Here is a 15,629-nt window from a genome sequence, read left to right on the forward strand (position 1 = left end):
GGCTCCCCATTGATTGTATGGAAGCCAAATATGTCTATATCATTTTTTTTAACTTTTTATGGTACTAGAGTCAAGAGAATAAATCTATTTGCAAGTCTGCTTATTGATACACCTCAAGCACATTGATGCAGAAAACTTCTATTTCAGCTAACATTAAAGTGTATTGGTGCCTTAATTTTTTTTTTTTTTTTTTTATAACTGTAATGAGCCTCAAAACAAGTGATGTGATCACATGCCGTGTGATATCTCATATGATACAGATAATGGTAGATTGTGTATAGGATCCCACATTGTTTGGGAAGAAAAAGTTTTTGCAATTTATAAGGTTCTAATGAGATTTCAATTGTATTATTGACTAGTCTTTTTAGAGTACAGGCTATGTAGTTTGGATCTTCTATTAGGGAGTTACACGCCGACTTATTATTAGCGGTACAACTCGAACAACAATTTTACATTAAAGATGGCTAAATAAATTCTTAATTTTCTTCCCCCACTTCACGAAATGTCATCACCGAATCATTTTCAGTCCTTGTTAATCTTCACCATTTGAACACTATGAAACTCACCAGGGACAGTCACCTTTTGTGGAAGGTGCAGCTTGTCCCCATCTCCATGGGAGAAACTAATTGGTTACATGGATGGGACTACCCCTCCACCTGCTCAAAAGTATTGCTTCAATAGATAGTTGACACTCGGAGTGTTGTCAAGTTGCAAACCTAATTGGACAGGTGCCTTATCAAAAGGATCTGATCCGGTTGAGATCTTTTCTTGCTAATACTAAAGTGTCTAGTACATTATTGCAGTTTTTCTCTGTTCTAAGCATGTTGAATATAATTGACTATATTCTACAAATTGGCCAAAAGGCAAGAGAAATTGATGTATCTGGAAATTCTGATTTCACAAGCGTTGCAGCTACCTCAGGGCTGAAGTTCACTTAACAGAAGTTTCTACTTAAAAAACACAAAATTAAAAAACAAAAATCGAAGACTCGCATGGTTCCATTGCATCTCAAAGCTTGTGAAGGATCACATTCTTCCAAATATTTCCATAATTAAACCAAGGATTACATCAACATTTAGAGGCCATCTCAGTCCATACACCATATCAGCAAAGAAGTTTCATTATTACTTTGTTGTTTCAAGCCCCTCTTGTGGAGTAGAAATAGGCAAGTAATAATAAATGATATGATGCTTACCGGATTATCTTTTAAGGGTCAAACACCCACATCATCATCATCGACATAAACAACAACAAAAGCTGGTGTCGAAAACAAAGTTATATAATGGCATGAGCAATGATACAATGGAAAAATGTTGGCACCACTTGAGCATTATTGTCTGATACAAAAGCAATAATAGAATAGGCATATCGATGAAGATTTTACACATGAAACATCCGTTGTGACATGGCACCCATACGATTGATGCAGCTAAATGACACCCAAGCACGCAGATAATTAAGAAATAATTTTGGAACAAACTCATCGATTTGTTGAACTACCAACAGTCCAAGTAGTGCAGGTTATTTGTGTTCATTTTGGTCCAAAACCAAACCATTTTGCTAGGAAGAACACAGGCTTTCCATGGGAGCTGCCATCAGATGATTTTTGTGAAGGTGCTGTTGAAGGAGGTTGCACTGGTAATGACCTAGGTTTATCTGGAACAGAGAATTGGTGTCAATGACTACAGGTTTTGAAGCATGGATTAGAATTAATAAGAATATGGTCTACAGAGTTGGTAAATCTCACAGTAAAGAAGGGCTATATGGTGACTTACCTTGGTAAATTCTCTTCTATTCAGAAGATAAAAATATGCATTAAAGGTATAAGGAATGAGATTTAACCTGATTTGGGTGAAACCTTGTTAGGTTTTGAACTTCTCATTTTGCTAGGATTCTTATCAAAATGAATTTTGATGTCTTCATGGTCAGATATTGTGGCCGACTTTCTCTCTAGAACCCCTTGCTCCAGACGTGCCACACCATTTTGGTCACCTATAATGAACAAGAACTCAGAAAAGAGAATAAAAAACCAAAATTTTGCACTTTCAAAGGAAGACTGCAAATTGTGAAAAGCACATGAATGTTGTGACCAATAAGGGTAATGCTACATATAGTCGTGGAGTGCGTAAGCGCCGTACAGTCACTCTGAAAAAGAACGTGGTCCACTACTAAAAAATTAATTTTTTTCATGTGAGTCCCGTATTTATTCATTTTTTTCAAAGTGTACGGTACTTACGCACTCATAACTGGAACTATTATTTCTTGACAAAGAAAGATGTTAGCGCTGGAAAGAAGTTAGTAAAAATGTTTAAGTCTGAAGAATCGTCATATCGAATAGGAAATCAATTCTAACCATCGAAAGTGCCCGTCACCTATGAAATCCTGTCCTCAGACCAGAGACAACGGGACAGACAAGATTGATCAATGGGAATCATTGGCCAAAATTAAAAAAAATCATTTACGTGATTATAACTTTAGATACATAGAAAATGCAACTATAGGCAGCATACCTTCGTAAGGACGTTTCCCATAGCTCTGCTGCAAAGCTTCAAGAAAAGATTTGTCTATTTGATCTTGAATTACTGACAAGGTACAAAAGAATCAGATGCTTTAGATCATGACAAAAGAAACGACTTCACACATTCTTGTTAACAGTTCTGGAAGAGTCATGAAAACATACACTGATCAAAAATAGCATATCTGTAATTGGGGGCTGTGCCAACCAATAGCAACTGGACTGCCTCTGAATCTCTAGTCATAGATGATTTATCATATGCACTCAAATTCTTTGTGTCTAATAGGATACCTGCAAGCTGAAACATATTAAAAGCCAGTGAGAAACAAGCCAATTTTTTATCAACCACTTCGTAGTAGGAAAAAAAAAATTATTGTTTTGCAGCTAACTAGCTATTGTTATTTACCAAAAGTTTCTTCAGCACAGTGGTTTGGAGAAGATCATAGGCATTTTCGCAGTAATTATCTGTAAGAATGGTGCACTGGGATCCTACCTATGATGACAGAAAAGAACACATAGTTCAATATATAAATCAATCTGTAACTTCCCATCCAAATCATACTTGTTGACACAAATCATATAGTTAGCATTTACCAACCTCGCCATTAGTTCTGAGGACATCTTGTCCTACCACAAGAACGTTTAATTGTCCAGCCATCATTCGACTCTCCAGGTCCACCTGACACCATTTTGTAGTAGCAAATCAGCAAACTGTCCAATTCATATCATGTCATCTAATTTAAACGGTATACTTTACAGTATCATTAGCTAAAATGTAAGCATAAGAAACTTGCATTGCCTTGAGCTAATGCTATAAAGAGAATATGCATGTTAAAGGAAAGAAATTCTTCGGAAAAGGATATTAACAAGCCACTCTTCGATCAGTAAAATAACTAATGGTTGTAATTATACTCTCTTTCTTTGCAGACTAATATAGAAATCAACAAAATTCAATTACTGTAAAGCCTATATCCCAAAATGTTGCTTATGTTTGAACAACTATCCAGTATCTAAAATAGGAAGAGTGATCAATGACCATTATTTGAGTTCCTTGTTTGCATTCAAAATCTATCTCAACTCATCTTATCTTATCTCATCATTATAACTTTTTCAAATTTTTACACGAAATATAATAAACAATTCAACATTTTTAAATCCCAAAATAATTTTTTTCAATTCCCACACAAAATATAATAAATAATTTAATTTTTATTCTACTATTCGCATATCATCTCAACCCATCTCAAAATTCAAACCACTCGTACACAAGCACTAAAGGATTACCTCATCAGCAAAGAGCAATGAGGTTGCATCAACACCCACGTGATAAAATAGCCAAGCAGCCTGCTTATGCTTCCACATACTCTCTCTGCTCATATTCATCACAGGCACCACCACAAAGCCCTCTCCATCACCTTCTCCCTTATCCTTATTCTTACTCCTCTGATTCTCCAATAGCCAAGCATAACATATCGCCGCCACCATCGAACTTGTACCTGCATTTGCATAAAACCTCATATTCAACGCAATCCAACTAAAACTGTGCAAATTCAATTACAATGTAAAAATCGAATAAACCATTATTTTCCCATTAATCCAAGACAAGTAAATTTGCTTTCTCTATACTTAACTGTTTGAAGGCCCAGAGAGCACCATTTTTGCCTTCGCCTTAATCTCCTCATTCGAGATTTTCTCAAGCTTGATTCTCTGCTCTTTTAAAAACACATTAAGACTAGTGAGATCAGGAGCTTCTTTCTCTTCTTTCAATCCCCCATTTTTAATATTGGGTTTCCGTGCTATCCTCTCCATCGAACAAGTCGATGAGGATATAGACCTCCGGTGCGCGGACTCCACGAGGTTTCTCGGCGGCGAAAGAACATGGTTCTCTGGAAAAGAACATGTCGTCGAAGACGACACCGTTCTACGGTGCGTCGACTCGCTGGCGTCTTTTGACGGAGGGAGGAGCTGGGTATCCGGCAACGCCGTGGAGTTCTTGAACGTCCGGCGGGAGGTGGGAGTGGGGATCCCCTGCGGGCGAGGAGAAGAAGGGTCGGTCTGGAAGCGGGACTTTCGGGGCATGGACTGGCGAGGAGTCGGCGGAGCTGAGGCTGACAGTTCGGGAGTGGGGTCTGGATTGTGTGTGGGATTGGAGGGCTTGAGGATGTTCGAGAACCATTTGTTGACGGCCGAAGCAGGGGATAAGTGATCTGAAGGTGGTGTGTTGTTAAGGGTTTCTGAGTTGTTGCGAGTGTGCTTTGCTGATTTCGAGAGGATCTCTCCGCTGAAGCTCTCCACTGCCCTGTTCCTGTTTGCACAACGTAGCCAAAAACTCGGAATGATCAATCTAGCCAAGCTGGTTATATAGCTAGCTGTATTAATAAGCCAAATACATATACCATATATTGGGTCTCTCAATCCAATAATAAAAAAAGAAGATTACGCACAAACGTTAAACAACTGTAGTTATTTAGGTTTTACTTATGTACGATTCACTTGTCTTCTCAAGGCGCTCGGGAAAAACATGATGCATGTTACAACAGTATCAGATCATGGACATCAATTTCGTAGTGATCATGCATGAAGATCATGTTGCTAAACCTATCTTTGTTTCAGAAGATAATGAACAAAGATTCTGGTGCACTTTGTTCTAGTCTATTCTTTCTTTTTCTTTTTTTATCGAGCTGCAAATGCATTCGATTAACGTAATTGCAGTTTAATGAATATATATATATATATATATAGATATAGATATAGATATAACCTAAAGAGCAGGCGGCCAGTCTTAACTTATCAGAGAGTTACGTACCTTCTGGCAGACCTAGAGAGAGGGTCTCTTCGATCAAGCAAAGAGGGACTTCCATGAGCAGCTGCAAATCTGGGTGACCCAACAAGCGGCCTAGAGGGAGAGTCACAGCGTGAAGGAGATGAAGACACCATGCGCCTGGCTTCTTCAAGCCATTCTTGTGTCTGCCTGCTGCTGTTGCTTCTGCTGCTGCACTCAAAATCATCCTCCTCGTCGATGACATGACTTCCAGCGCCGCCAGTAAAGTTATAAGCTTTTTTCTCAGCGTTCACAACCCCAAAGAACATGTCATTCATGAAATCTGTCAGGTCCGGAACAGGTTGTTCTGCTTTAAGACGAATATCCACTAGTTTCTTCTGCAGGGTCATAGAACCAGCTTTGCTTTCCTTTGAAGCGTCTCTGCTGAATCTCATCCTGTCCATGGCACAGAGCCCTCAATCCAAGCGCACAAACACACGCACAGAGAGAGAGAGAGAGAGAGAGAGCGAGAGAGAGAGATGTTGGCTGAGAACACGAGGATGGAGTTTGGCTATGTTTGAAACATTGGGTTATCGATAATATATCAGCAGGAGGGATATTGGAGAGAGAGATGGAAGAGGGAGTTTTGTCGGCAATTTCCGCTGGTCTGTCTTATTCTGTGAGGTTTTGCATGTGTCTCCATGCAGTACTTGACGAGGATGGCAAACCGCACGCTTTGGCATTTAAGATCATGAATTGTTTAAAGAGAAATGATATTTATAATCGTAAATGTATAAGTATTGTGTAGTTATTTTAAAAAAAATGAATAAATATGAGATCTATATGAAAAAAAATTAATTTTTTAATAGTAGATTTCACTCTTTTTCAAAACGACTGTATGACATTTGCTCATTCCACAACTGTATGTAGTATTATTTTTATTTAAACTCGTTTGGTTATCGATCTAAGATTAGATCAAATGTATGTTTTTGTTGAGAGTTAAATAAAATATTATTATCATATAATATTTTAATATTATTTTTATTTTAAAATTTAAAAAATTTGAATTATTTATTATATTTTGTGTAAGAATTTAAAAAAATTATAATGATTAGATGAAATGAAATGATTTTGTATTACGATTTCTTGATCTTGATCAGTAATTGCAAAAGAAAAGAATAACTTTCTATAAACATTTTACATTAGAGAAATTCTATTTGCAGTCTGCACTTAGAGACTGTATGTGTAGGTCATTTATTAAATGAGAAAAAATATCATTTTAGGAAGGATATTTTTTTAATTTTAAAAAATTTTAAAGATAAAATTACTTAGGCTTGTATTACAGTCTCCAAATGGAGACTGTACGTAGTATTGCTCTTTATATTATTCACAATTTTTATGACATAATTTAATTTAATTAAAAAATAAATTTTAAATTTTAGGAATGAAACTATCTTACGTGAATAGTTATATATGATGTAAAATATTTCTCAAAATAAAAAGATAAAAAATCATTTATGTATATATATATATATATATATATATATATATATGTCCCGTTGAGTAAATAAATGGATAAGAATGTCGATTGTCATGATATCACGAATAAATAGTACTTCCCATCCTTCTAAATTATTTTTTTTAACAAGATACAGTATTTAATTAATTATTTTTAACTTTTATACTAGAGGTAAGTCCAACTCAAGGTGCTCATTATTTTCTTGTATTAGAGCATTCTTATTGGAATGAACAAATATTTTCTTAAATAAGAGTACTTGCTAGTCTTTCATTGACATCCAAAACAACCTTTAAGTATCATTTGAAATTAAGAGAGAGAGAGAGAGTGTGTGTATATATATATATATATATGGGTGTGTGCATGTCGGAGGTAAGTCAAAAACTTATCAGGGAAGACGATCAGAGGGGCTGCCGAATGGGAGAACACAAACGAGACATGGTTGGAAGTAGAGTAAGAGAGAGTTCAATGCGAGAGTGAAGGAACTAACTAATTTTTGAAGAGATCACTTAATTTTAATTTTATTAATTTTACTAATTTATTATTATTTTTTTTTGTAAAAAATTAAAAAAAAAAAAAAGGAAAAATATTGTTCATAGATCGAATTGAACCGATAACTAATGATCCGGTCCGGCAAAAAAGATGGACTGAAATTTTTCAATCCGTGACTACTCCGAATTGGACCAGACCAAACCGATACACCCCTACAGTCCTAAACATACAAGTTACAAATTTATCTCTACCAAAGTCTTTTTAACTTCTCTTTCAAACATTTTTCTCCTTTTCAGTTGAAAACTCAAACTAAAAAAAATGACTTAGAAAAAAAAAAAAAAAAGGAAGCTTAGGAAGGTGTGGGTGGTCACTTGAAGGCCACCCTTAGGCAGCCGGAGCCCTTGGACAGGGCCAGATCTGACGACCCAGGGCCCCCATGGTGTGCCCCTATCGTGGCCATCCATATTCTCGGTTTTGGCCCAATCAGATTCTTTCAAGATTTTTAGGCTCACAAGAAGTCGTCTCATAATTATAAATTTTTTAAATTTTTACATAAAATATAATTAACAATTCATATTTTTTAAATCTTAAAATAATATTAATATTAAAAAATAATATTTTAATAATATTTTATTCAACTTTTAACTTTCATCTCAACTCATCTCATCTTAACTTACTATCCAAACTGCACTTTAATTTTTCTAAATCAAAAGCTTAGTATTATATAAAAAGAAATTCAAGACTTTAGTGGGCTCACAATCCACACAAAATCGCATAAAACTTATCTTTTCAACATTTTTTCATCCAAATTCCGAACAAGTTTTCGATCTAAGCATGCACTTAGCACTTCCTTTATTCCTTTGAAAAAAAAAAAAAAAGGGAATGAAAGATCCCGAATTGAATTGGGTCCATAAATTAGGAGGCATGCTTGGTATTCAGGTGTCCACAAACTTAATAGACGAGACTCCATCCTAGTTTCTCGTTTTATCATAGTTTGCATGCGGCCTTTTCCATGACACTAGGAGACAAACCAGAACTCAAAAAGCGTAGTAATGGCAACAAAGAAGAATAAGACAAGGGATATCTTGCCTGCCCATATCCACGGATGTGAAACCAAATAAACAAAACAAAGTCAATGCATAATTAATTAATTAAACCCTCCAAGCATATCCATCTCTGTTATGTCAAGCACACCCTCACAACCCCATCCCTTCAACGTGCTCAGGAGCCATTTTCTTGTAAGCGCCTGCAAATACTTTTGAGCCTTTCTGCTCACTTGTTTTACCCATTAATTTTATTCAAAAAGAAAAACCAGAATTGTTTAATTGTAAACTGATTCTTTTAAGGTAATCTATATAAAGGGACGTACCGAAAGTACCAGTACTTTTTCTCAGGGTCAGTAGAATTACATTATCAAAGCCTTTGCCTTCGGGTGACTGGTTGCTAATTTCCTGGAGAATTCGGGGCGCAAGTGTCAATGGAGCCAAAACGTTATGGAATAACCATCTTAGGTTCACTTCTTCTCTTCTTTTGCATGGCAGCAACTTGTTATGGAATTGTTCTCTTCTCTTCTCTGTCAAGAACCTTGGAAGTCACTGCTTCATTCAAACAAGGGCAAGGTACCAAACCTCTCTCTCTCTCTCTCTCTCTCAACAACTCTGTTTTGTTTTTCATTTCCAACTTCTCAAGAATAGTCTGCTGTTTAACTATGTTTTGCTGAGATGAACGCGCGCGCACACATTGATTGTCCAAGAAAGTTATTCAACCAAACAGAATCTGCAATTTTTCTCCCTTGGGTTTCTTAAATAATGAAACTTGAGTTAATTTAAATCTCCTTTTGGATAAAAGATTGAAATTTGTATGGATCAAATTCGCAGTTCTGAAAGCTGGTGTTGATAAAATTACCGTAACATGGGGTCTGAATCAGAGCCTAGCAGCTGGTACGGACTCCGCCTACAAGACCATAAAAGTCAAGCTATGCTACTCGCCCGTCAGCCAGGTTGACCGCGCGTGGAGGAAGACAGTGGACAACCTAGCCAAAGACAAGACATGTCAGTTCAAGATCGTTTCTAGGCCGTATGATAAGTGGAACCAGACCTTTGAGTGGAAGGTGGAGCGTGACGTGCCCTCGGGTACGTACTTCATACGCGCCTACGCCTACAACTCCGACGACATCGAGGTGGCTTACGGTCAAACAACCGATGCAAAAAAGACCACCAATTTGTTTGATGTCCAGGCAATCACCGGCCGCCACGCGTCGCTCGATATTGCCTCGGTTTGTTTCAGTGCTTTCGCGGTTCTGTCCTTGCTTGGGTTCTTTATTGCCGAGAAGAGAAGGGCAAAACTGTCTGAACAGAAGTGAGAGTCGACGCAATACAATATTCTTAGAGCATTAGCATTGGCTTCATCAAAAGTCTAGCCAAATGTAAAATTTGATGAATTTCATCAAAATAGGGCTGCATTGGATTAGTCAAATAGATAAATGTGAAATTTTGAGCTACAGTAAATTTATAGGTTTCTTCAAATTTGAAGGTCTACTATTCATTCATCAAATCTATTTTTTATTCACTTTTAATCTTCAAAAGTCTTTTTTATTCACGTTTAATCTCCAATCGTGTTGTAATAATAATGTAATAATCAAATTAAATTATTAATCAACATATGATTAGTATAATTGTAAAATATAAAAAAAATAAAAATATTTTTATTAAAAAAATAATATTATATTATTATTTTGATGAATTCAATGGCTAATTCAATGTAGAGTTATGGCTAGGAAAGTTTTGAATTTATAGAAATCATGTATTTTTCATCAAACTTTAGAAATAATTTTGATGAAATCAATGCCAATGCTCTTAAGCCCTTTCACCTTTGTACAATAAAATCGTTAGTAGTAATTTGCAATTTTGCATGGTGTGGTTTTATGGTGCTGTGCTGGACGTAGGAGAAAGATAAAATCTATTTAGAAGCCTTATTTCGTATCGATTAAAAAATAATTCTTCTCATCAGTTACTATTCATTTTATATATCCCACACTCTAAGAAAAAATATAAAAAAAAAATTGTCAAGTTTAGAGTACGAGAGTGAATAATGGTTGATACATAGCAAAATTCTATGCTAAAAGATTATTGGTGTTTCTTTTTTTTTTTTTTTTTTTAAGTTATAATGGGTCTCGCTGCAAGTCTATGTAACAAAACACATTTGTAATATACACCCGAACTTATAGTTGCATTTTGGCTGACAAAGCTTAATGAAATCTATTCCATTTTATGCTTCTGTGATGATTTTGGCTATTGAAATCTGATTGAATTTTCTTGTAAGATGGACTTCTAGACAACTGAGTGACTACAATATGATCCAAAGATACTCTAAAAAACATGTTAAAATGTGAAAGACTGTCGGATCAATTAATATATATATATATATATTATATAAAGAATGAAAAATTGTATATATATACTACATTCTCATGATCTTATTCTTATCGCACCATAATGAGATGACAATGTCTATCAACCTTTGAGTTTTTCTTTAAGAAATAAAAAAAGACGACCCAAGGGTGATAAGAAGTACAACATTTACATAGTAAGATAAAAATATGATAAGAGTGTAGCATGTAACATTACATGGAAGTTTTTTAGTTTTCTCTGTGACTCTAACGTAGTCACAGAGTAGTAAGTAGTGTACTTATGAACCTGACTGCCAAGTAGTGAAAGTCATATATGGAATGAATTTGGATTAAGGGTTTACACTTTATTGGAGTTTTGGAACAAAAGTGTTTCTATTTGTAGAAAATGTACTGGAAGAACAAATCTGTTCGATTTTAATAATATTGACATATTTGGCCAAAATTGTCAAAGACAAAAAGTAGCAGCTAAAAATGTGTCCTGTCTTAGTTGTTTTGATCGGCACTGGTACCTTGAGTAACATAAGACTAGTTTTTTTTATGGTTGAGCATTAACATTTTCTTATAAACAATGATATCAAAGTCGCTATTATAAGACTAAAATATGAAACATCAAAAGAACAAAACACTCCACACTCCACACTCCGGGAAAATAACCTCATCCATCACTCTATCTGTTAGATTAGCATGTAATAAATTGCACATAGCAAGATCATCTACTAGTTTTCCCTTCGGCTCGTTAAGACTGGGATCAAATTTGAGATCTAGCCAACACGTACAATCTTGACTAATGGGAGAGACGGAGTATTTCGTAATATATGATTTTGGTGCTTGATGATCTTCCAATGGATTATCCTGGTTTATAATTCCTTTTAAGTTTTTGTCCAAACTATAGGCCTAAGTTGAAGAGAAATATATATCTAGTATAATTGTGTAGCACACACTTTGTGTGTGTGTAGCTTTTTGGGTGCTAGAATTAACATAAAAACTTTCAACTAACATGAAGCAGTATGTCATAGGGGTGTGCATCCAGACCCTTTTTTTTGGTCCGGTTCGAAACCTAGAGATCCAGGTGTATCCGAGCGGTTATCCGTCCGGATTATACCCGGGCGGGTGAGAAGAATTCGGATCTAGTTACGAATCCGGTTTTGTGACACGGTTATCCATAACCGGGTCAATTTAAAAAAAATCTGCCCCACGCTACACTGCAAAATCCCTAACTTTCGAATCCCTTTTGCCTTTCTGAATCCCATCTACCTACTCTCTTCGACTCAGGCGTCTCTTCTCCTTTCCGAATCCATTCTCTTCTCCTTTTCACCTTCTCTCTTTGACGCAGGCGTCTCTTCTGCTAAATCCCTTTGTCTTTCGAAGTCCTTTGCAGTTTGCGCATTTAGGAGAGAGACACAGAGGCTACCATTCAACATTTATGAAGTCTAAGCTCGTAAAGTATATTTCTCAAGTCCTTCTCTACTCTGTCATCTCTCTTTCTCTACTCTTTTAGTTTCTATACGGTATGGTCATCTCTCTCTCTACTTTGTTAGTTTCTGTAAATGATGTGTTTCGGGATTTTTGATTATGCATATTGGGTTTTTTTTGTAAACGATGGGTGTTTTGGGATTTTTGTGTTTTAGGGTTTTATTTTATCTTTGAGTGTTTTAGGGTTTGGTTGTAAACGATGGGACGGTCCCGTTGGGACCGAGTTATGAAAGAGAGAATAAGAAGGGTTTTTTTTTCCTTATGTATGATATGAGTGGTTGTTTCATATGGGGAGGGTTTGTTTCTGGTTTTGGGGAATTAACCAAGGTTTTTGTTTCATGTTCTCCCATTTTCAGACTTTTAGTAGACTTGTTTCAATTAAAATGAATTTTTCAGTGGGTATAACTCTATTTCTGCTATAGAACACGTTGCTGGTTGTTTTATTAATTTATACATTATTATAAGGGCTAGGTATTGCTAGTGTACATGGGATTGATGTAATTCTTGAATTACATCAATTATTTAGTCTTAATTTCGAAGTAGAAGAAGTGTCTTTCTCATATTGATACTCATTGTTGTAGATATTTGGTTGGTAATTAAAACATTTATATGGTCCATTAACAGTTCAGTGGCAAGCTTGACAGTTTCGAATATGATTGGTATTTTGCTCTTAAACATATTCTTGTAGATCTCTCAATTTGGTATCCTTCTTGTATTAAATTCTTGTTTAGATTATGATTGGTTTTTTTTTTCCTTCTTCCTTTTTCTCTTCTGCGTTTTCTTCTTTCTTTTCTTCTTTCTTTTCCTGCTCCTTGTTTTCCTTCAATACAAAGTAAATGGAATAACTAATGGGAGTGAATGAGTCACAGCTTTTGGCATCTCTGTTTGAAGATTGGTAAATGGCTCGTATTTTTATTAAGTTTCTAAAAGTTTTTTATGATGTCACTTTGAAAATCTCTGGCTCATTGTGTGTGACCTCTAATATGTTATTTCAACAAATTTGTACAATTGAGAATACTTTGAACAACATGGGTCAAAGTGAGGATGATATGTTGATGATGATGGCTTCTACTATGAAACTTAAGTTTGATAAATATTGTGGGAACATGGATAGGATAAACATAATTGTTTATATAGCTTTTGTCCTTGATCCTCGATATAAGATTATATCCTTGTCATATTGGTTAAAAAGATGCAAAGAAGATGAATGCGGAGATAGAATTGAAGCCAAAGTAAAATTGCTCATGAATCGTTTGATTGGCAATACCACAAATTTTATGGGCTAGGTAGTGGAAGATCAAATATGGCCTATAGAAGTTCCTCAAGTATTATTGGTGATGACCTGGACTGTGAAGATTTTGATACAGTTCTAGAGCAATATCTTGAGAAGCAAAATAGTTCAGTACTTAGCTCAGACATGGATATGTATTTGTCGGATGTGATTGAACCAAAAATATCTGAGTTTGATATTTTGGATTGGTGGAAGAAGAACTCATTTAGATATCTCATCCTTGCAGAGATCACACGTGGTGTATTGGACATCCCTATTTCCACCGTTGCATCCAAGTTTGCATTCAGCACCGGTGGACGTGTAATAGACCCATACCGAAGCTCATTAGCTCCATAGACTGTCCAAGCACTAATTTGCACGCAAAATTGGTTGACTTGTGAACCACTTAGTTCTTGGGAGGTCGAGAAGCATGTAGAACGCGTTGACATCGAAGGTAAACACTTTTATTTGTTAAGTTTGATTTTTTATTACTAATTTATCCATTTAACTTAACCTCTACATTTTTTTCTACTTGAGGTAACCCACTTCCTTCAACTTTAGCAACTTAAGCAACTTCAACTTCAACTTCAACTTAACCCCCCTCTTCTTAAGGTTCCCTTTATTTTTATAATAATTCATTGAAATTGATATTGTGCTTAAGAATTCTCATTCTTATTTTGTTACTTAAATTGTTGGCTTTAATGGTTCCTAATTGTTTGTACTTCCAGGCTGCTCTAATTGCTTTGGCTGCCCATGCTATTGACCCTAGAGAAGTAGAGAGGCTTAAGTTTTTGTCATCCCCTCAGGGAAATTTTCACATATATGCCCCACCTTTTTTAGTAACTGAAGGGCTTGAAATCCAGGTTAGAAGGATCTTGTATAATTTTTTATCCCCACCTTCTCAAATATAATTCAGTGATTAGTTTATCAAAATTCCATTATCTTGTAGATTCTCTAGGATGAGCAAGAAGAAGCAGCAATTAATGTAGAGAGTAATGCTGGTTTGTTCTGATTTCTGCTATCTTTGCCATATAATGATGAGTTTATCTTGTTTCTATCATTTATGCACTTTTCTAGTGGTCACATGATGTACATCACATGGCTCTACCAAACTCTATCCATGGTGGGTTAGAGCAACTTTTCTTGGAGTTGATTGAATTTACCTTTTCATATCTGTTGTTCTCAACTTGCAGAATCCATGTGAGTACAAGGTATGATGTTCCTGATCTTAGAGGGTTCCATTCAATGTAAGCCTTGGGAATGAGGCTGTTGAAGAAGGTTGATAGACCTGAATACAATGTATGTTTTCTCACATGATTTCACACAAAAATCATAGCAGATGCACACTAATCATATTTAAGCCACAAAAGGGACCCATAGAATTCCTTTTAATATTTGTTGTATGTATGTGACAGTACACCATAGCCATGTTGGGGTATTCAGAAGAACATGAGACAATTGTTCTGGAGCAGACTTACAATTATGGTGTGACTTAAATATACCAAGGGAAATGCATATGCTCAGGGCATTTTATTAGAGAACTGTTTTTCCATATTGGACTAGTTTTTTTCATTATGGGAACTTTGGCCACCCAATTTTTTTTTTAAATTCCTGTGGTTTCCATGTGAAGACTAATGCATTTTGATCTTTATAAATTTATGTTTTAATTTAATTATTTGTGATGTATTATTATTTCTTTTGTTCTTTGTAAATTAACGTTTTAGTTAATTAGTTGTGATGTATTATTATTTATTTTATTTTTTGTAAATTTATATTTTACATTGTGATGTAACAACAATATTATTTATTTTGTTTGTTAATTTATTATTTTTTTATAAAAATCTTTTATTAAAAGTGTTTAAATTATTTTTTAAAACAAATCTGGGCAATTTAAGCATATAAGAATTTTTTTAAAGAAAACAAGTGCTATAAAAATATTTTTTTAAGTTTTAAAGTCTCTTTAAAAAAAAATAAAACATTAAATCCGGATTTATCCGGTTATAACCCGGATCCGGATTAAATCAGGATATCCGATTTGAATCCAGTTATCCGTCCGGATCTGGTTATGGCCGGATATCCAGATCCGGATCCGGATCCGGTTGAACACCCTACTATGTCATTGATCCTAGAGAAAGTTCAGGAGTTAGTTGCTTAAGCTACAAGGTACTGACCGACCTGCCACAGTTTGCAGAT

At 35.3% G+C, this 15,629-nt stretch overlaps 2 protein-coding genes across 6 annotated transcripts; one reads left to right on the forward strand and one right to left on the reverse strand.

The window, feature by feature from the left end:
- Positions 1–1,529: 1,529 nt before the first annotated feature.
- Positions 1,530–5,740, reverse strand: LOC108984279. Its single transcript, XM_018956180.2, has 9 exons — positions 5,322–5,740; positions 4,147–4,820; positions 3,800–4,011; positions 3,114–3,194; positions 2,922–3,008; positions 2,681–2,813; positions 2,511–2,582; positions 1,843–1,992; positions 1,530–1,656 (listed from the first exon to the last, which is right to left on the reverse strand). The coding sequence occupies exons 1-9, from the start codon at positions 5,738–5,740 to the stop codon at positions 1,532–1,534; spliced, it is 1,953 nt and encodes a 650-aa protein (XP_018811725.1). The 3' UTR covers positions 1,530–1,531.
- Positions 5,741–8,413: 2,673 nt separating this feature from the next.
- LOC108984278 (high-affinity nitrate transporter 3.2-like) lies at positions 8,414–15,093 on the forward strand. Of its 5 annotated transcripts, none has more exons than XR_004802375.1 (5): positions 8,791–8,903; positions 14,165–14,299; positions 14,386–14,437; positions 14,630–14,735; positions 14,852–15,092. XR_004802375.1 is itself a non-coding variant. In XM_035693779.1 (3 exons), exons 2-3 carry the CDS (start codon positions 8,762–8,764, stop codon positions 9,644–9,646), a joined length of 627 nt encoding a protein of 208 aa, XP_035549672.1. In that variant the 5' UTR covers positions 8,414–8,522; positions 8,646–8,761; the 3' UTR covers positions 9,647–9,717. The 5 variants fall into 5 exon arrangements, 3 of the variants coding, with proteins under 3 accessions (XP_035549672.1, XP_035549673.1, XP_035549671.1); XR_004802376.1 differs by lacking the exon at positions 8,791–8,903 and adding an exon at positions 13,866–13,890 and having other exon boundaries at positions 14,852–15,093; XM_035693779.1 differs by lacking the exons at positions 14,165–14,299; positions 14,386–14,437; positions 14,630–14,735; positions 14,852–15,092 and adding exons at positions 8,414–8,522; positions 9,162–9,717 and having other exon boundaries at positions 8,646–8,903.
- Positions 15,094–15,629: the final 536 nt, after the last annotated feature.

The sequence above is a fragment of the Juglans regia genome, chromosome 9 (genome assembly GCF_001411555.2).
Source record: "Juglans regia cultivar Chandler chromosome 9, Walnut 2.0, whole genome shotgun sequence".
NCBI lineage: Eukaryota > Viridiplantae > Streptophyta > Magnoliopsida > Fagales > Juglandaceae > Juglans > Juglans regia.

Excerpts from the sequence above, each read along its gene's own strand:
- LOC108984278 (XM_035693779.1), top strand. The coding sequence starts at position 8,762 with ATGGAGCCAAAACGTTATGGAATAACCATCTTAGGTTCACTTCTTCTC. Across the intron at positions 8,904-9,161 it reads TTCATTCAAACAAGGGCAAG|TTCTGAAAGCTGGTGTTGAT; the intron begins GTACCAAACCTC and ends TCAAATTCGCAG.
- LOC108984279 (XM_018956180.2), bottom strand. The coding sequence starts at position 5,740 with ATGGACAGGATGAGATTCAGCAGAGACGCTTCAAAGGAAAGCAAAGCT. Across the intron at positions 4,821-5,321 it reads CTCTCTAGGTCTGCCAGAAG|GAACAGGGCAGTGGAGAGCT; the intron begins GTACGTAACTCT and ends TTGTGCAAACAG. Across the intron at positions 4,012-4,146 it reads GCTCTCTGGGCCTTCAAACA|GTACAAGTTCGATGGTGGCG; the intron begins GTTAAGTATAGA and ends ATGCAAATGCAG.